The 20,436-nt window shown below is 44.9% G+C and overlaps 1 protein-coding gene across 2 annotated transcripts in view; it reads left to right on the top strand.

Moving 5' to 3' along the window:
• The window catches only part of LOC141333810 (copine-8), a 187,040-nt gene that overhangs the window by 107,382 nt on the left and 59,222 nt on the right, over window positions 1-20,436 (top strand). For both annotated transcript variants that reach the window (XM_073838952.1, XM_073838951.1), the window contains 2 exons: window positions 2,387-2,450; window positions 11,575-11,678. In XM_073838952.1, the coding sequence (XP_073695053.1) occupies window positions 2,387-2,450; window positions 11,575-11,678 (168 nt within the window). The remainder of the gene's footprint in view (window positions 1-2,386; window positions 2,451-11,574; window positions 11,679-20,436) is intronic.

Raw genomic sequence — 20,436 nt, 5'->3', positions numbered from 1 at the left:
AATATTAAGTTTTCATCTCATCCAAGAACATCCAGGATGCTTCAGAATAGACTTTCCTGAATCAAACACATGAAGAAATGCTTCCATTCTACCACCTTTTTTTGACATTTAGTCCCTCCTGTAAGTCCCAATCAAGATGCATGCATTTGCAATCAGCATCTTGAGTGCGCAAGGTAATTAAGTACTGGCGACACAGCAGTGGAATGGCTGTTTTTTTCTGGCTGCGTGTGTGTAATTATCTCCCCTCGGTCAACAGAGACCTGAATGAAATAACAAGTATAATTAAAAGCAAACCATAAAGTGCTGCTTCTTTTTTTCGTGGTGTTTTTTTATAGAAATGCATTTAAGAAATGGACCTTACTTCATATTCCCAAAAAGAAACAAACATGACAGTCAAATGGTCGTTATTTGCAGTTCTGTATCTCATTACTCAAACTCTGATTCTCTCCAGAGCTTATTGGCACCATTGCTGTGTGCCACACACATTTGTGTCACGATTTCAGTGACTGTTGTCTGTCCACATTGAAAACAAAATCATAGCCAATCAGAACATATTTGATGTTTATAGTGCAACAGTGACCACCTACTTTGTCTGTTTTGGTTTTGGTATGTATGTTCAAATTCTTAGCAAAAAGTGGTTAATTTCTGGGGATAATACTTAAATTTTGATCTGTTAATACCACAAAGCTGGCGTATGGTCTACTCTTATGATGCCTTACGAAAAATAAGTTTATTCAAGTGTTCTATTAGTAGACTTCTTTTAAACTGAAATTTGGAAAGTATACTTTTAGTCTACTTTTTATGTACTTCTCAGAAATGTGCTTTATATTCTTCTCATAAGACATTTAAGTATACTTGACTTATACTTAGAAAAAAGTCTAAATATATTTGAGCTATACTTGTGCTATAAGAATCCAAGTTTTCTTTGGGGCGCTATTACATATCATCTGTACAGAATTTCCAAAACACAAGTGAAGAAGAAACTGAAACAACAGATGCTTCCACGTGTAATCTAACACAATCGTCATGGCATAAAACACATCAAAACCATAGATATGAAAACTTTGTAATGTTATAGAATAAAATGTCGACCCATGAAGAGGTAATAATGACTGTCAAACTTTGGGGTGTTGATCGACTCCATCTACGTTTTGATTATCATGAATAGTCTTTTTTTAGCTTTTGGTTCAAAACTTATCCACATTCAAATGTTTATATAAAAGAATACATGAAACTAGACATGTTTTTGTTTACAAGCAGATACCCTGTTATTTTTTATTTATTTTTTTTTTTTTTTTTGGTATGTTCAGATACTCGTATAACAAAATCTATACAAATTAATACCTAAATAGGGACATGGTAGTATTCTTAAAGTATGATGAGTATACTTGCGGTATAAAACTACTAAACTAGTATTTTACTGAGACTATACTTCAAAGTGTACTGAAAATGCATAAACAATATTTATTTAGTAAACTATCAATACACATATAAGTTCACTTTTAGTATACTTGCAGTACAAACTAAAATCATAGATGTAAGCTAGTTGTGTACTCAAAGTTTACTACTGTTATACTTAAAAATATACTTTTATATACTAGAAAGTGGGCCGATTTAGTTTAGAAATAGTACACTCAATGTATACTACTAGTACGCTGATATTTGTATACTTACTACATAAAGTATACTTAAAATTATACTTGAATTTTACATAAGTATACTTAATAAAATAAATTTGAAGTACACTTCTTTTTGGTAAGTGTTATAGTGTTTTTCAGACATTCACTTAATTATATCCCATTTACTTACATATGTAGAAAAGAGCGAGCAAGATTTTGCGAACCAAAAAAGTAATTTTTCTTTTATTGTTGTTATATCATTGTAATATTGTATTATATAAGGCTCTATGGACTTTTTGACAGGCTCATATATCGGGCCCAGTTCTAATAAATTACTAAGGCAGTGCTCACTTTGCTATATGACAGATCGGTTCCACCTAGAGCACAATAGCACAGCCCCAGTCCAATTACACTCACTTAAACTCTGTACACATGAGAGAGCGTTCATAAACCTTAATCAAGACTTCATCTACCGAACTGTCTGTGCGAGAGTCAATTCATTATATTACCAACAGCAGAAGAATCCATCAGAGAGCCTGATCTACACGAGCACCAGCAAACTGCTGGGAAACATTGTGACTCTAAGGAGGGAGGGATTTTCTTTGCTTTATTTTCACGTAAATAGATCTTTCAAATGAAGCTTTGTACTTTTAACCTTTTGATATTAAAAAATAAAATGTCTCAAGATGTATTACATCAGTTCTGTACAATGCTATTTTGCAATAGACACATTTATGACCTGAATATTCTCATTTTGTCATACACAGGGGGATTCCAGGGAAGAAATGTGGGACAATTATTGTAAAGGCGGAGGAGCTTGGCAACTGCAGGGTAAGTGCTAATATTGATCATTTGAATTCAGGTCTTATTTGTGCCCCATGCTTGCTTATGAGCATCCAAGCTTGGTGAATATCACTCACTGTTAGTTGCCTACTTAGACAGCATATAGACTCATATGTCTTTAAAACAGAATGAACAAAGATAAAAATACACAAACCCAATACACAACATTGATGTGTGCTGTTTATGTTCTGATTGATTGTGTCACATTGTTAACTTAGCAACATGCTAATGTCAAACTGTGCTATAATCAATTATGAGCCAAGCCCCCTGTGCAGTTCCATCATTGATTTTGTAATTTTTGAAGAAATTTGTGTAGTAGAGCATCACATTGTTAGCTTAGTAACATGCTGAAGTCAAAACCCTATTATAAACCAAGTCTCTCATATGCTTCAGTCGCTGATTTCTGTTTTTTTAGTAATGAAATGTTGTGTAGGGTAAAGCATCAAGTTGTTAGCTTAGCAATATCCTACGGTTGAGGTCAAAAGTGTGCATCCCCCTTTCATAATCTGTAAAAGTTTTTTTTTTACCTAACTAAAAAAGCGTGTTATTGTTTATACTGAGGTGAATAAGATATTTCACATAAAAGATGTTTACATATAGTCCACAAGAGAAAACAATAGCTTGATTTATAAAAATGACCCCGTTCAAAAGTTTACATCCCGTTGATTCTTAATACTCTGTTGTTACCTGAATGATCCACAGATGCGTTTGTTTAGTGATAGTTGTTCATGAGTCCATTGTTTGCCCTGAACCTTTAGGTCCCACAAATTCTTTTTCAGCATTTGCAGTTTATTTGAACCTTTTCCAACATTGACTGTCTGATTTTGAGATCCATCTTTTCACACTGAGGACAACTGAGGGACTCATATGCAACCATTACAGAAGGTTTGAACGCTCACTGTTGCTCCAGAAGGAAATACCATGCATTAAAGGAGTAGTTCACTTCCAGAACAACAATTTACAGATAATTGTCATCCGAGATGTTCATGTCTTTCTTTCTTCAGTCCTAAAGAAATAATGTATTTTGAGGAAAACATTTCTGGACTTGTCTCCATATAATGGGCTTCTATGGTGCCCCTGAGTTTGAACTTCAAATGGCTCTAAATGATCCCAGCCAAGGAAGAAGTGTCTTATCTAGTGAAACGATTGTTTTTTTGTTTTTTTTTTCACAAAACTCCCATCTCATTTTCTCCTCCAACTTTGAAATTGTCCTACATCGCTGTTTTACCTTTTTTTGTAAAGGCCGTTTGACCTTCTTTTCATGTTCACTTTGTAAACACTGGGTCGGTACTTCTGCAGCGATTTAGGACAATTTTGAGGAAAGAAAATGAGATGGGAGTTTTTCCACATGAACCATCATGAACTGGAATACACTCACACAGAGCTAGGCAAGACAAGACAAGCGTTTGAGGTTAAAAAAGTATAAAAATTGTCAATATTTTTAGAAAATAACCAATTGTTTCGCTAGATAAGACCCTTCTTCCTCGGCTGGGTTCATTTAGAGCACTTCGAAGCTGCATTTAAACTGCATTTTGGAAGTTCAATCTCGGGGGCACCATAGAAGTCCATTATATGGAGAGAAATCCAGAAATGTTTTCCTCAAAATACATTATTTCTTTATGACTGAAGAAAGAAAGACATGAACGTTGTTGAGTACATTATCTGTAAATTTTTGTTCTGGAAGTGAACTACTTCAAGAGCCAAGTGAAAACTTTTTTAATTTGAAGATGAGGGTAAATTTAACATATTTTGTCTTCTGGGAACATGTAACTATCTTCTGTAGCCTCTGAAGGGAAGTACTAAATGAAAAAATGTGATATTTAGACAAAACATCTCCATTCTGTTCAAAAGTCTTCACCCCCTGGCTTGTTCTGAATAACAGCGGGCAGTTTAACTGTTCAGGGAAAACAAGGGACTCATGAACAACTATCCCTAAACGAAAAAACACAGCTGTGGATCATTCACGTAACAACAGAGTATTAAGAATCAAGGGGATGTAAACTTTTGAAAAGGGTCATTTTTATAAATTCAGCTATTATTTTCTCTTTTGGACTGTATGTGAACATCTTCTATGTGAAATATCTTATTCAGAAAAGTACTAAATAAACATTAACATGCATTTCGTATGATCCCTCTAAATTTGCTAAAATAGTTAACATTTTAGCAAACTTTTGACCACAACTGTACTGCTCTATAAAAATCAATTATAAGATGAGTTCCCTTCCGGGAACTCGAGCCGCGTCTAGAAACGCTATGGGGAACGCCATTGGCGGGCCGCACTCTGAATCATGTCTTACAACCAATGAACGACGGGGGGGGTGACGTCACAGGCGCGGTGACGTCACCGACCAGGAACTATAAAACGCGTGCGTTTGAAGCCCGCGGCAGCTTTTGTCATTCAGCGAGAGCGCTCTGTGTCTGTGTCTGTCCTGGTCATACTGCTGCTTTTTCGTGCCAGTTTGCACGGCTTTTATTTGAGTAGTATGACCATTTAAAATGCAACCATGGGGGAAAGAAGTGTTACGAAACTAGGCGGTACAAGCAGCCGCATAGATAGCGTGTTCCTTCCTGCCAATGCTTCATTGTTGGTGGGGATACACACAGTCTATGTGTGGTCTGCTTGAGTGTAGAGCACGCACAGTCAGCCCTCGAAAAGGCTGACTGTCCACAGTGTGAGTGTTAAAATCTCCACTGCGGGTGCTCCACGGAAGGCTCTCTTCGAGGAGGGAGCCTTCGCCAGCGTTTCTCGCGGGTCTGGCCCCGCTTCCGCCGAGACGGAGCGGTAGCTGCACTCGTTGGGATCGCGGCTCGATCTATTAGAGGGACGGGAGACGGGTGTTTAAAAAATACCCTATCTCCTCTCCTATCTGGTGGATCGGTGAACCTATTTTCTGGATATGGAAGCCCGCAATGCGGTTACTTCCCTCCAGGAAAGGTTTTCAACACTTGCCATATCTTCCTCCAAGGAGGTTGATGTGAAGTGTGTTGTCTAAAGTATTCAACCACCCCCCCTGATCGCCTCAGTATGTTGAGCTGGTGGTTGTGCTGACTGTCCATTAGCTAAATAAGCAAATATGAGCCGCAGAAAAGCAAACGTTCTGCTTCCTGCGGACTAAGTCAGCACTTCCAAATGGAGCCTTCTGTCTTTCCCGGTCTACATTAAGTTTTAGATCTAGAAAGTAAGGATGACGCCGCGGGTTGAACAGACGCTATCAGCCTCTGTCCCCTGGTCTGGCATCATTCTTAAAGGCTCCGTCTTTGCTCTCCAAGCCGCCTAAAGAAAACTCAGGCTTGATCAGCAAAAATACACGTGTTGGGGTTCTTGACGGGATAATAAACCCCAGCCGTGTACCAGCTCCTCACATAGAGGCTCATAATAGGAGCGTTGCAGCCCTTTCCCTCCGGTGACACCTAGAGGGAGGGATTTGCTACACTCCTAACCGGGGGCTTCAGAGACTGAGCTCGGTCCGAGGGTCGTGCTCTGGTCTAAGAAGTCCTCACCTAACGGCCCCGACTTTATCAAAATATATAATAGGGCCGATGAGGGCAGCCCCTTTCGGGGAGGTTTGTGGTGCACCATAGAAAAACTCAGTGACCACACCTTCCCGGGCCCTCAGGAGATCTGTCGGCAGTGTTATAAGGCGCGGCAATCTCCCGCGAACATTCTCTAGCTGTCCCGCCCGGAAACGTAGCGGCCCTGGAGAGTTTGCAACCCCCGCGGGGGTCTTAAGAGCAACTAATTCAGGTGTATCCTGCCAGCTCGCTGTTACAGGTCACCGAATCAGTTCCTCAAATAAATCCAGAAGCCAGCCTCGAGGGGCTGGTTCCCTTAATAGAATTTCTGGCAGCGTGGAAACTACTGCCAGATATTTCTATGTGGGTCCTGCGTACTGTAGAGAAAGGGTATTGCAAAATTTAATCCGGCGCCGAGACGCCACCTTTCAGCGGGGTTTTCCCAGCTAAACGCTGGTGAACCCCGGGCAGGGTCTGGTAATGGAACAGGAGGTAGAACTCTCCTGAGGGAGGAGGCCATCGAGGTGGTCCCGCCTCGGTATAGAGAGTCGGGGTTCTACAGCCAGTACCTCATTGTTACCAGGATGGAGGGCTTCGGCCCATTTTCAATTTCACGTCTCCATCCTTCTACAACGCAGGAAGTTTCTCAGGTTCGCTTTCAGGGGCAAAGCTCACCAATTCAGAGTACTTCCTTTCGGCCTAGCTCCCTCACCCCGAACTTTCACGAAGTGTGTGGATGCTGCGCTGGCTCCACTGCGACTCCAGGGCATCCGCATACTCAATTATATACACGACTGGCTGATCCTAGCCAGCTCGGAGCAGTTAGCGGTTCAGCATCGAGGTGTTGTTCTCGCTCACATGCAGAGTTTGGGGTTGAGACTCAACGCCAAGAAGAGCGTCCTCTCTCCATTACAGAGGACTACTTATCTAGGCGTGGTATGGGATTCATCCACGATGCGGGCACAATTGTCACCCGCTCGGATCGAGTCCATACTCACTGCAGTAAATGCGGTCAAGCTAGGCCAGTCACTCACTGTCAAACAGTTCCAAGTACTGTTAGGTCTTATGGCAGCCGCCTCCAACGTAATACCTTTTGGACTGCTGCATATGAGACCACTACAGTGGTGGCTCAAAACCAGGGGGTTCTCCCCGAGGGGAAACCCGCTCCGCAAGATCAGTGTCACGCGGCGTTGCCTACGTGCCCTGGTCATGTGGAAGAAACCCTGGTTTCTCTCTCAGGGACCGGTTTTAGGGATGCCATGCCGCCGTGTCACACTAGCGACAGTCGCGTCCCTTACCGGATGGGGAGCGGTCATGAGTGGCCGCTCAGCCCAAGGCCTGTGGAGCCCGCACCATCACTCATGGCACATAAATTGCCTAGAGATGCTGGCGGTGTTCCAGGCCCTCAGGAGTTTCTACCAGACCTAAGAAACCGTCATGTCCTTGTTCGTAAAGACAGCACAGCGGTAGTTTATTACATAAACCATCAAGGAGGGATCCGCTCACGCCCCTTATTCAAGCTGGCGTATCGGATCCTCCTGTGGTCTCAAGGAAAACTCCTCTCCCTGAGAGCAGTCCACATTCCTGGACATCTGAATGTGGGAGCAGACGTCCTGTCGAGGCAGGGGCCGAGGCCCGGGGAATGGATGCTCCACCCAGTGATGGTGGAACAGATATGGAGAGTTTTTGGCCAGGCACAGGAGGACCTGTTTGCGACTCAAGAGATATCGCACTGTCCCCTCTGGTACTCTCTAGTGCCTCCAGCCCCACAGGGGTGGGGCGCCATGGCACAGACGTGGCCGAGGCTGCGTCTGTACACCCTTTCCCCGATCGCTCTGCTCCTGGGAGTTCTGGAACGGGTCCGTCGGTTTCAAGTGCGGCTGCTACTAGTAGCCCCGCGCTGGCCGGCACGAGTATGGTTCTCGGACCTGGTATCTCTCCTCGACGGCTCTCCATGGGAGATTCCTGTCAGGAGAGACCTCCTATCTCAGGCCTGGGGCGCAGTCTGCTACCCCACCTAGAGAAGTTGAGGTTATGGCTGTGACCCCCGAGGGGGCACAACCTAGAGGAGCGGGTCTCCCTACTGAGGTGGTTGAGACCCTTCTCCAATCCAGAGCTCCCTCTACGAGGAAACTGTATGGCCTCAAGTGGAACTTGTTTGCGAGATGGTGCCGCGAGCGCCACTCAGACCCAGTCAACTGCCCGGTTGGTACAGTTCTGGAGTTCCTACAGTCTCGCCTTTCCGCAGGGCTAGCTCACTCCACCTGGAAGGGTTACGTGGCGGCTACGAGTGCCTACCACGCCCCTCTAGGTGGCCTCTCAGTGGGCAGAGCCCTCTGGTCGCACGTTTCCTCCACGGTCGGGAGATTAAGGCTTCATCAGGAAGTAATGAAGCATGGAGAATTCTAAGCATACAGACTCAGAGGATGGGACCTCTGCGACTCGATAGATATCGCAAGGTTCTCTCTGGTTCTCCCTAGTGCCTCCAGGTCTGCCCGGACTGGACGCCGTAGTACAGACGTTGCCGAGGCTGCGTCTTTACACATTCTCCCGATCGCTGTGCAGCCAAGCGTGAGTGTAGCTAGGTCCCCCCCCTCACTGAAGGGTTACTTGAGACCTCCACTCTTAAGAGCTGATGGATCGAGCGTTGCTAGGCTTCCTCTCATTTCGAGAGTCTTCTATGAAGCCTCCATTCTCCAGAGGCTCCGCTTCTGTACTTACAAGCGCAGGTCTCTTAGGGTTGAGCGTTATCAGGCCTCCTCTCACTATAGAGAGTCGTTTTTGAAGCCTCCGTTCCCCAGAAGCTTCGCTTCCAGTACTTCCTAGCGTGAGTGTAGCCAGGTCTCCCCTCACGGAAGGGTTATTTGAGACCTCCACTCTTAAGAGCAGCTGGATTGAGCGTTGAGATTTCCTCTCATTTTAGAGAGTCTTTTGTGAAGCCTCCGTTCTCCAGAAGCTCCGCTTCTAGTACAAAAAAAAAAAAAAAAGCGTGAGTGTAGCTAGGTCTCCCCTCACGGAAGGGTTATCTGAGACCTCCACTCTTAAGAGCTGTTGGATTGAGCGTTGAGATTCTCTCATTTTAGAGAATCTTCTGTGAAGCCTCCGTTCTCCAGAAGCTCCGCTTCCAGGAACTGCGGGTTGGTCCTATCGCCCCTGACATTTGTCAGGTACTATGAGCTTGACCTCAGAGCCGCTCCAGGCTCTGCTGTGCTCTCGGCCTAGTGCGCTAGGCCTAGAGAGTCAGCCACCTCCTTAGCCAGGAGAAGACTTCTCAAGGCGCATCTTTCTGCGGAAAGAAGAGAAGTGAGTTTCGCCAAACTAATGAGATCTGCAAAACTAAGAAATACTTAGCCTGTTGTCCGTGGAAATCTAGACAAAGGCTCTTACTCTCGCGTTCTGACACTACAGACCGAGCTTTCAGTCCCTCTTGTCATGGCTGAACCCCCAGACAAAGGACTAAGACCCCTCGTGTGCCCGAGGGCCGAGGGGTGCCTCCTGCACTGACTGGCGAACCAGGCGGAGGTCTCTATTCTCGTGTGCCTGCGGGCCGAGAACTCTACAGCCCTCTTGTCCGCGGAATGCTAGACAATGGCTCACTTGTCCTCGTGTTCTGACGCAGTATGCTATCAGACCGAGTGTAATGCGGTCCCTCTGGTTCCGGAAACTACCTGACCAAGGACTAAGACTCCTCGTCTGCCTTAGAACAAGGCCGAGGAGTGCCTCATGCACTGGCTGGCTACCAGGCTGAGGCCCCTACTGTCTTCCCCGTGAGCCCGAGGGCCGGGGATTGCAGTGCCCTCTTGTCCGCGGTATGCCGTCAATGGCCTTATCTCTCGCGTCCTGGCGTAGCACAGGCCGAGTCTTGGATCCCTCTTGCTCTGGCTGCACCCCCAGGCAAAGGATCACCCACTCCTCGTGCGCCCGAGGGCCGAGGAGCCTGGAGGTCAAGCTCACAGTCCTCGTGGGTCTACGGACCGGGGACTACACACACCATCTGTCCGCCGAGTGCTAGACAGTGGTCATTCGGTCCCTCTTGTTCTGGCTAACTCCCAGACAAAGGACTAAGACTCTGCGTGTGCCTGAGGGCCGCGGAGTACCTCTCGCTCTGGCTGGCGACCAGACAGAGGAAGACTACCATTCCTCGTGTGCCTGCGGGCCGAGGAGCACTCTTGGGGTCGAGTGCACTGTCCTCGTGGGTCTGCGGACCGAGGACTTCCCACACCATCTGTCCGCCGAGTGCTAGACAGTGGTCATTCGGTCCTTCTCGTTCTGGCTAACTCCCAGACAAAGGACTAAGACTCTGCGTGTGCCTGAGGGCCGCGGAGTACCTCTCGCTCTGGCTGGAGACCAGACAGAGGTAGTACCCCATTCCTCGTGTGCCTAAGGGCCGAGGACTACAGGGCCTCTTGTCCGCGGAATGCTAGACAAATGCCCTCTACCTTTCCACCTGCTGGCACAGACACTGCGCAGGGTTCGGAAATTATGGGGACGTAGGTAGTCTCGTTCCCCATAGCGTTTCTAGACGCGGCTCGAGTTCCCGGAAGGGAACGTCTCGGGTTACTATTGTAACCTTAGTTCCCTGAGGGAACGAGACGCCGCGTCTCGGACCATAATTCCCGCCCCCTGCGGCGCTCGCTTCATGCTAGAGCTGCCGCGGGCTTCAAACGCACGCGTTTTATAGTTCCTGGTCGGTGACGTCACCGCGCCTGTGACGTCACCCCCCCCCGTCGTTCATTGGTTGTAAGACATGATTCAGAGTGCGGCCCGCCAATGGCGTTCCCCATAGCGTTTCTAGACGCGGCGTCTCGTTCCCTCAGGGAACTAAGGTTACAATAGTAACCCGAGACGTTTCCTATGTTCCTTATGATTTTGAGTGTTGCTAATGAAATTAAGTTTGCAGTCCAGTTGTTAGCTTAGCAAGATGCTAACACCAAACTATTGAAATCAGTTCTGTCCAAGTCCGAAGTTGTGCTCTTCAAGTGGTGAGCGCTATTTGTGTGCTTCGCAAAGCTGTTTCAGATGAGTTATTATGAGATTACATTTCACAGATCGCTGCCTATATAGACAGGAGAAAGAAAGGCAGCTTGCTAGAGCTAATTTAATTTGGTTTCTCAGCATGTCTGTTACAGTCTATTCAATGTAGCCTATTTATCTTAGTTGTAAAACACAGGATTCAGTAATAGCATGCGTGATGTGCCAAGACCTTCAGCTGTGCTCACACACACACGTGAATGCAGAAAGACCTCCGCATTGCTAGCATAATTGTTACATTTGTCTTTCACAACAGGGATCAATAGACCTTATCCCATTCCCTGCTGAAGCATTGCATCTCACACAGACAGTGAATGTGTGTCTACATAAACGCTTGTCAAATGGATTTCTGATTAGGCCTTTTAGCCTTGCCATCTGGGTACAGTAGTCAAGCAAATGTAACATGCCAAGCTGTTTAGCATTTGCATAATGCTAGCTGTCTAGAAACCCTGAATGGCCAAATACTCAGCTCATTTATACTATTATTTTTGTGCCAAGTGCTCTAAATACACACGTACACTACTGTTGCCCTCATAACCTGCTTTTCTAAAACATTCTCACCCTGCAGGAGTCTGTGATGATGCAATTTTGTGGCAACAAACTGGACAAAAAGGACTTCTTTGGCAAATCGGACCCCTTCTTAGTGTTTTATCGCAGCAATGAGGACGGAACGTGAGTAACACCGACACATGAGCGGATTCTTGCCAGCTACACACTGCTCACAGCAGCAATCTCATCTCCAGGCTCTATGTTGGGGAAATGGCTTTCCATTGAATTCCTGTAGGTTAATACCCATGGTCCTTTGCACCTGGATCAGCAGGGGTTCTTTTGGAATGGAACAATCACCCCTTATCTGGTTGATTCTGTTCCTCAATAATTCCAAATTCCTTCACTCAGAGACAAAGATATGGAAGCCCATTTCCTCCACTGAATAAAAAATAAAACGTCATTTGCAAGTTTTTATCTGACATTTTTTCTCAGAATTGCATGATACAAACTTGCAATTGCCTGTTATAAAGTCAGAATTGTGAGTTTATACTCACAATTCTAAATGTATTTCTGTTTTATTATGTTTGTCTCGCAATTCTGACTTTATAACTCGCAATTGCCAGTTTATATCACACAATTCTGAGAAAAAAGTCAGAATTGTGAGTTGCTACTATGCAATTCTGACTTTTATTTAATTGAGAGTCAATTGAGAGTTTATATCACACAATTCTGACTTCATTAATCCAAATTGTGAGTTTATATCTCGTAATTCAGAGAAAAAAAAAAATCTAAATTGTGTTTGTATCACGCAATTCTGAGAAAAAAATTATAACGAGATGTAAACTCGCAATTGTGAGGAAAAAAGTACTTTTATTTTCTGACAATTATGAGATATAAACTCACAATTGTTATAAAGTTTAATATTGAGGGGGGAAAAGATTGATAAGTTCTCAGAATTGCGAGTTTCTATCTCACAATTCTGAGAAAAAAGTTTTTATCTTGCAATTCTGATTTATAACTCGCAATTGTAAGTTTATATTATTCAATTCTGACTTTGTTTGTCCGAATTGCTAGTTTTTATCTCACATTTCTGACTTTATAACACACAATTGTGAGTTTATATTCCATAATTCAGAGAAAGAATATCACAATTGCGAGTTTGTATCACGCAATTCTGAAAAAAAAAATCGTAATAACAAAATTTAAACTTGCAATTGTGAGAAAAAGTCAGAATTGCAACTTTATATCTCGCAATTCTGACTTTTCTAACAATTGCAAGTTTAAATCTCGTTATTCTGAATTTTTTTCTCAGAATTGTGAGATATAAACTCACAATTGTTATAAAGTCCAATTTTGAGGGGTAAAAAGATTGATATGTTCTCAGAATTGCGAGTTTATATCTCTCAATTCTGAGAAAAAGTCAGATTTGTTCGTTTTTATCTTGCCATTCTGATTTATAACACACAATTGTGAGTTTATATCCCATAATTCAGAGAAAAAAGTCAAAAATTGTGAGTTTGTATCATGCAATTCTGAGAAAAAAATAGAATAACAAGATGTAAACTCACAATTGTGAGAAAAAAAGTCAGAATTGCGAGATATAAAGTCGCAATTCTTTTTTTTTCTCAGAACTGTGAGATATAAACTAACAATTGTTATGAAGTCCAATTTTGAGGGGGAAAAAGATTGATATGTTCTCAGAATTGTGAGTTTATATCTCACAATTCTCAGAAAAAAGTCAGATTTGTGTATAACTCGCAATTGCAAGTTGCAATATTATGCAATTCTGACTTCATTTCTCCTAATTGCAAGTTTTTATCTCACAATTCTGACGCAATTTTAAGTTTATATCCCATAATTCAGAGAAAAATTCTCAGAATTGTGAGTTTGTATCATGCAATTCTGAGAAACAAAGAATTGTGAGATTTAGTCACAATTCTAATGTAAACCAGTTCGCTCCACTGAATAAAAGATAGAAAAAGGTAATTGCGACTTTATATCTCACAATTCTTTTTTTTTCACAATTGCGAGTTTACATCTTGTTATTCTGACTTTTTTCTCTCAGAATTGCGTGATACAAACTCGCAATTCTGACTTTTTTTCTTTGAATCATGGGATATAAACTCACAATTGCATGCTATAAAGTCAAAATTGTGAGATAAAAACTCGCAATTCGGAGAAATGAAGTCAGAATTGTATAATATAAACTTGCAGTTGCGAGTTATAGATCAGAATTGCAAGACAAAAACTATAGATATAAACTCACAATTGTTATAAAGTCCAATTTTAAGGGGGGGAAAGATTAATATGTTTTCAGAAGGATGAGAAAAAGTGAGATTTGTGAGTTTTTGTCTTGCAATTCTGATCTATAACTCGCAATTGCAAGTTTATATTATACAATTCTGACTTCATTTCTCCGAATTGCGAGTTTTTATCTCACAATTTTGACTTTATAGCATGCAATTGTGAGTTTATATCCCATGATTCAAAGAAAAAAAGTCAGAATTGCGAGTTTGTATCACGCAATTCTGAGAAAAAAGTCAGAATAACAAGATGTAAACTCGCAATTGTGAAAAAAAAAAGAATTGTGAGATATAAAGTCGCAATTACCTTTTTCTATCTTTTATTCAGTGGCGCAAACTGGTTTACATACAAAGGGGATATTTAGTTTTGAGCAATTTCAGAATGTCTGTGCCTTTATTTGTTTAGGTCAGATTTGAGAGGTTTAACACTTTATTTATTTATTTAAGCTACATTTTTATACACATTACAAAATTGTTTGTCATTTTTTAGTTTATTATTCATTTATTAAAAAAAGATTCAATGACAATTGCATACATTTGCATTAAATACCTGATTGATTTGATATTATAAATTACTGATTTTTTTTTTCTTTTGTGCTATGACCACTAAGTTAGCCAGTGTTTCCATTTGATTACTCCTAATAATATGTAGGATGATGCATCACCATCATCATCATGTGCAGCAACAGTCATCCCTAAATATATTTCAGTTTAGCTGTAAACACACACACACACACACACACACACACACACACACACACACACACACACACACACACACACACACACACACATACCTTATGAGACACATTTTGGAATCAATTATGAGTCAAATCTTTCATGTACTTAAAGGGATAGTTCACCTAAAAAATAAAAATTAAGTCATGTCATTCCAAACCTGCATGACTTAGATATTTTGAGAATTCAGTGTTGTCAATACAATGAAATTCAATTAATAGTTTTCAGTCACATGACTGGCTCGAAGACATGGAGGGCAAAACATCCATAGAACTGCAGCACAAGCCTGTCAATTTTCCATCTGTTTTCCAAGCCATAAATATTTAGATCACCACTCAAAAGAATAAATCAAAGATATGTAAACAAAATGCAAGTTTTAGCCATTTGCAATCCATATAAAGCACCTGCCACAATATTTCAATTACTAAAAACAGTGGCACATTCTAAAACATTTAATGTTAAAAACACTTAATATTGCCTTAATGTACAGTTGAGGTCAAAAGTTTACATACACCTTGCAGAATCTGCAAAATGTTAAATATTTTACTAAAGTAAAAGGGATCATACAAAATGCATGTTATTTATTATTTAGTACTGACCTGTATAAGATATTTCACATAAAAGATGATTACATATAGTCCACAAAAAAATTGAGAAAAAAAAAAGTTGAATTTATAAAAATATAAGACCACATTCAAATGTTTACATACGCTTGATTCTTAATACTGTACCTGAATGATCCACTGCTGGGTTTTTTTTTGTGATAGTTGTTCATGTGTCCCTTGTTTGTCCTGAACAGTCAAACTGCCCACTGTTCTTCAGAAAAATCCTTCAGGTCCCACAAATTATTTGTTTTTTCCAGATTTATTATTTATTTGAACCCTTTCTATCTTATTTTTTCCCACAACTTAAAAATCGTCCTACATCGCTGTTTTATCTTTTTTTAAGGGGTGTTTAACCTTCTTTGTATGCTCACTTAGCACACACTGGGTCAGTACTTCTGCAGCGATGTAGGATAATTTTGAATTGAGTCTTGAAGTTGAGGGACTAAATACGATGGGAGTTCCCTTCCGGGAACTCTACACTGCGTCCTGAAACGCTATGGGGAACGCCATTGGCGGGCCGCACTCTGAGTCATAGTCCAACGTCCAATGAGAAATGGGAGTGACGTCACAGGCGCGGTGACGTCATCGACCAGGAAGTATAAAAGCACGTGCGTTTGAAGCCGGCGTCAGCTTTTGTCATTCAGCGAGAGCGCTCTATGTCTATTGTCTGTCTGTCCCATACTGCTGTTTTTCAGTGCCAGTTTGCACTACTTTTATTTTGAGCAGTATGCCTGGGGGAAAACGTTATTTTAAGAACGAAAGAAGAAAGGCGGTTCAGCAGCCACATAGAAAGTGTGTCCCTCCCTGCCAACGTTTCATTGTTGGTGGGGATACACACGATCTATGTGTGGTCTGCTGGGAGCGGAGCACGCTAGGTCAGCCCTTGAGGGGGCTGGCTGTCCGCAGTGCGAGCGAATGCCGCTGCGGTTGCTCCGTTCCCGGAAAGCCCTCTTTCGTTAGCGTTCCCTGCGGGTCTGGCCCCGCTTCCGTCAAGGTGGAGCGGCAGCTGCACTTGTGGGGATCGCAGCTAGATCTACTAGAGGTAGTGAGACGGGTGATCCCCTATCTCCTTCCCTATCTGGTGGATCGGTAAATCTCCTACTGGATAAGGAAGCCCGCATGCGGTTACTTCCATCCAGAAAGAGTTTTCAACACTTCCCCTATCTTCCTCCGAGGAGGTTGATGTGGAGAACGTTGTCAAAAGTATTCAACCGCCCCCCCTGATCGCCTCGGTATGAGGAGCTGTTGGACGTGCTGACTAATGCAGCAGCTAAGTTAGCACTTCCAAAGCGGAACTTTCTGTTCTTCCCCGATCTGCACACTGAGCTGTCTAGATCAGGGGAAAAACTAGAAAGAAAAGATGATGCCGCGGGTTGAACAGACGCTAGTCAGCTATCTGTCACCCAGCCTGGCATCATCCTTAAAAGTTCCGTCTTTGCTTTCCAGGCCGCCTAAAATAACTTCAGGCTTGATGGGAACTTCAGGCTTGATTCATATTAGGAGCATTGCAGCCCGTTTCCCTCCGGTGAGACCTAGAGGGCGGGATTGGTAACACTCCTGACTGGGGGCTTCAAAGACTAAGCCCGATCTAAGGGTCGTGCTTTAGTCTAAGAGGTCCTCGGCTAAATGGCCCTGATGGCGGTACCACAGGGCCAATGAGGGCAGCCCCTCTCGAAGAGCTAGGTGCTTCACCGCCTCTGAGGAGTACGGTGACCACCTCTCTTCGGGGCCCTCAGGAGATTCGTCAGCTAACCCTGCCGGTGTTACAGGGCGCGGCAGTCTCCTGCGAACATCATTCTCTGGTCTCTCCGCCCGGAAACGTAGTGGAACCAGAGAGTTCGCCACCCCCACGGGGGTTTCCAGAGCGCTTACTTCAGGTGCATCCTGCCAGTTCGCTGTTACAGGTCACCGAGGTAGCTCTTCAAATAAATCCAGAAACCAGCCTCGAGAGGTAGGTTCCCTTAGTAGAATTTCTGGCAGCGTGGAAACTACTGCCAAATATTTCTATGTGGGTCCTGCGTACTGTAGAGAAAGGCTATTGCATTCAATTCGGCTCCAAGCCGCCACCTTTCAGCGGGGTATTTCCTACTCTGGTAGGCCCCGAGCAGGCTCTGGTATTGGAACAGGAAGTAAATACTCTCCTGAGGAAGGAGGCCATCGAGGTGGTCCCTCCTCAACACAGAGAATCCGGGTTCTACAGCCGGTACTTCATTGTTCCCAAGAAGGATGGGGGCCTGCGGCCCATTTTAGATCTCAGACAGCTAAACCTCTCAGTCAGAAAACTGAAGTTCAAAATGTTGACTGTCACACAGGTCGTGTCTCAAATCAGGTCCGAGGACTGGTTTGTCACGATAGATCTGAAAGACGCGTACTTTCATGTCTCCATCCTTCCTCAACACCGGAAGTTTCTCAGGTTCGCTTTCAGGGGCAAAGCTTACCAATACAGAATTCACCCCGAACTTTCACGAAGTGTGTGGATGCTGCTCTGGCTCCACTGCGACTCCAGGGCATCCGCATACTCAACTACATAGACGACTGGCTCATCCTAGCCAGTTCAGAACAGTTAGCGGCTCAACATCGAGATGTTGTTCTTGCTCACATGAAAAAGCTGGGGTTGAGACTCAACGCCAAGAAAAGTGTGCTGTCTCCATTACAGAGAACCACTTATCTAGGTGTAATCTGGGATTCGACCACGATGCAGGCACGATTGTCACCTGCTCGGATCGAGTCGATCCTTACTGCAGCAAATGCGGTCAAGCTAGGCCTGCTACTCACTGTCAAACAGTTCCAAGTACTGTTAGGTCTTATGGCAGCTGCATCCAACGTGATACCTCTTGGACTGCTGTACATGAGACCACTGCAGTGGTGGCTCAAAACCAAAGGGTTTTCCCCGAGGGGGAACCCATTCCGCAAGATCAAGGTCACGCGGCGCTGCCTACGTGCCTTAGTCATGTGGAAAAAGCCCTGGTTCCTTTCACAAGGTCCAGTTCTGGGAGCTCCTTGCCGCCGCGTCACGCTAGCGACAGATGCATCCCTCACCGGGTGGGGAGCGTTCATGAGTGGCCGCTCCGCCCAAGGCCTATGGAATGACCGGCATCACTCTTGGCACATAAATTGCCTAGAAATGCTGGCAGTGTTCCTGGCTCTGAAGCATTTCCTTCCAGACCTAAGAAACCGTCACGTGCTGGTCCGCACAGACAACACTGCGGTGGTCTACTACATAAACCACCAGGGAGGTCTGCGTTCATGCCCCCTATACAAGCTGGCGTACCAGATCATCTTGTGGTCACAAGGGAAGCTTCTCTCATTGAGAGCAGTTCACATTCCTGGACGTCTCAATGTGGGAGCAGACGTCCTGTCGAGGCAGGGGCCGAGGCCCGGGGAATGGATGCTTCACCCCGAGGTGGTGAAGCAGATATGGAGAGTCTTTGGTCAAGCCCAAGTGGACCTCTTTGCGACTCAGGAGACATCGCAATGTCCCCTTTGGTACTCTCTAGTTCCTCCAGCTCCTCTCGGACTGGATACCATGGTACAGACGTGGCCGAGGCTTCGTCTGTACGTTTTTCCCCCGATCGCTCTGCTCCCGGGAGTTCTGGAAAGAGTACGCCAGTACGGAGTACGGCTGCTGCTAGTAGCCCCGTACTGGCCGGCCCGAGTATGGTTCTCGGATATAATCGCCCTCCTCGACGGCTCTCCATGGGAGATTCCTGTCAGGAGGGACCTTCTTTCTCAGGCTGGGGGCGCAATCTGCCACCCCCACCCAGAGAAGTGGAAGTTATGGGCGTGGCCCCTGAGGGGGCACAACTCATAGAAGCTGGTCTCTCAGCTGAGGTTGTTGAGACCATCCTTCAATCCAGAGCTCCCTCTACGAAGAAACTTTATGGTCTAAAGTGGAACCTGTTTGCGTCATGGTGTCATGAACGCCGTCTAGACCCAGTCCACTGCCCGGTTGGTACAGTGCTGGAGTTCCTGCAAACTCGTTTGTCCACTGGGTTAGCTCACTCCACCTTGAAGGTGTACGTGGCGGCTATATCGGCTTACCACGCCCTTCAGGGCGGCCTTTCAGTGGGCAAAAACCCCCTGGTCTCACGTTTCCTCCGCGGTGCACTCAGGCTGAGGCCTCGTGCAAGACCGAGAGTCCCTACATGGGACTTAGCTGTGGTGTTGGAGGCGCTGTGTAAACCTCCCTTCGAGCCTCTGGAGGAGGCCTCCGATCGGATGCTTACCCTAAAAACAGCACTGCTGTTGGCGCTAACATCTCTTAAGAGAGTCGGGGACCTGCAGGCCCTTTCAGTGGCCCCTTCTTATATTGACTTTGCCCCAGAGTTGGCCAAAGCATTCCTCTACCCAAGAGCTGGGTACACACCCAAGGTCCCCTCAGTAACACCACAGACAATAACGCTGCTAGCGTTTTATCCTCCTCCATTCGTGGAGCACGACCAGAGGAAGTATAACTTGATGTGTCCAGTAAGAGCACTAGACACTTATGTCCACAGAGCTGCCCTGTGGCGTAAATCAGAGCAATTGTTTGTCTGTTACGGCCCCCCTAAGAGGGGGTGCCCGGCTTCCAAGCCTACTTCAGTAAGTGGATCGTTGATGCCATCTCTACTGCATACGAGTCCTCTGGTCTCCCATCCCCGATGGGAGTCAAGGCTCACTCAACTCGAGGCGTTGCAGCCTCCAAAGCTCTGATGGCAAGTGTCCCGATCCAGGACATCTGCAGTGCGGCGGGTTGGTCCTCACCTCTAACGTTCGTCAGATTCTACGAACTAGACCTCAGAGCCACTCCGGGCTCAGTCATCTTTCAGCCCTAGCAAAAAGGCTAGGCTCAAGAGGTCAAAAGGCGCTTTCCTTCTAACAAGGAAAAGAGATTCTACCCCTTTCGTTCTGGCAATTTCCCCAGACAAAGACGTATGATTCTCCTCAATAATTGTTCCTCCTGGTCTGGCAGGTCCCCAGACAGGAGATGTATCCCCACCATCTTGGCCTGGCACCTCCCAGGCAAGTGGTGTGTTATCCTGCCTCGTGTGCCCGAGGGCCGAGGCCTGTATTCCTCATGTCTGATGGTTGATCACAGACAGAGATGAATTCCAGTGCCCTGGCAAGATCACCAGGCACTCCTTATGTCCCTCTTGTACTGGCTGTAACGCAGACAATGGACTACCACTTCTCCTCGTGTGCCTGAGGGCCGAGGAGCACTTCTCCCCCTGCGCTGGTCATATGACAGGCAGCGGTTGAGACCCCTATCCTCGTGTACCTGAGGGCCGAGGTCTACTTATCCCTCTTGTCTGGTGG

The sequence above is a fragment of the Garra rufa genome, chromosome 4 (assembly GCF_049309525.1).
Source record: "Garra rufa chromosome 4, GarRuf1.0, whole genome shotgun sequence".
NCBI classification, from domain to species: domain Eukaryota; kingdom Metazoa; phylum Chordata; class Actinopteri; order Cypriniformes; family Cyprinidae; genus Garra; species Garra rufa.
This window is presented reverse-complemented; position numbering and strand designations above follow the sequence as displayed.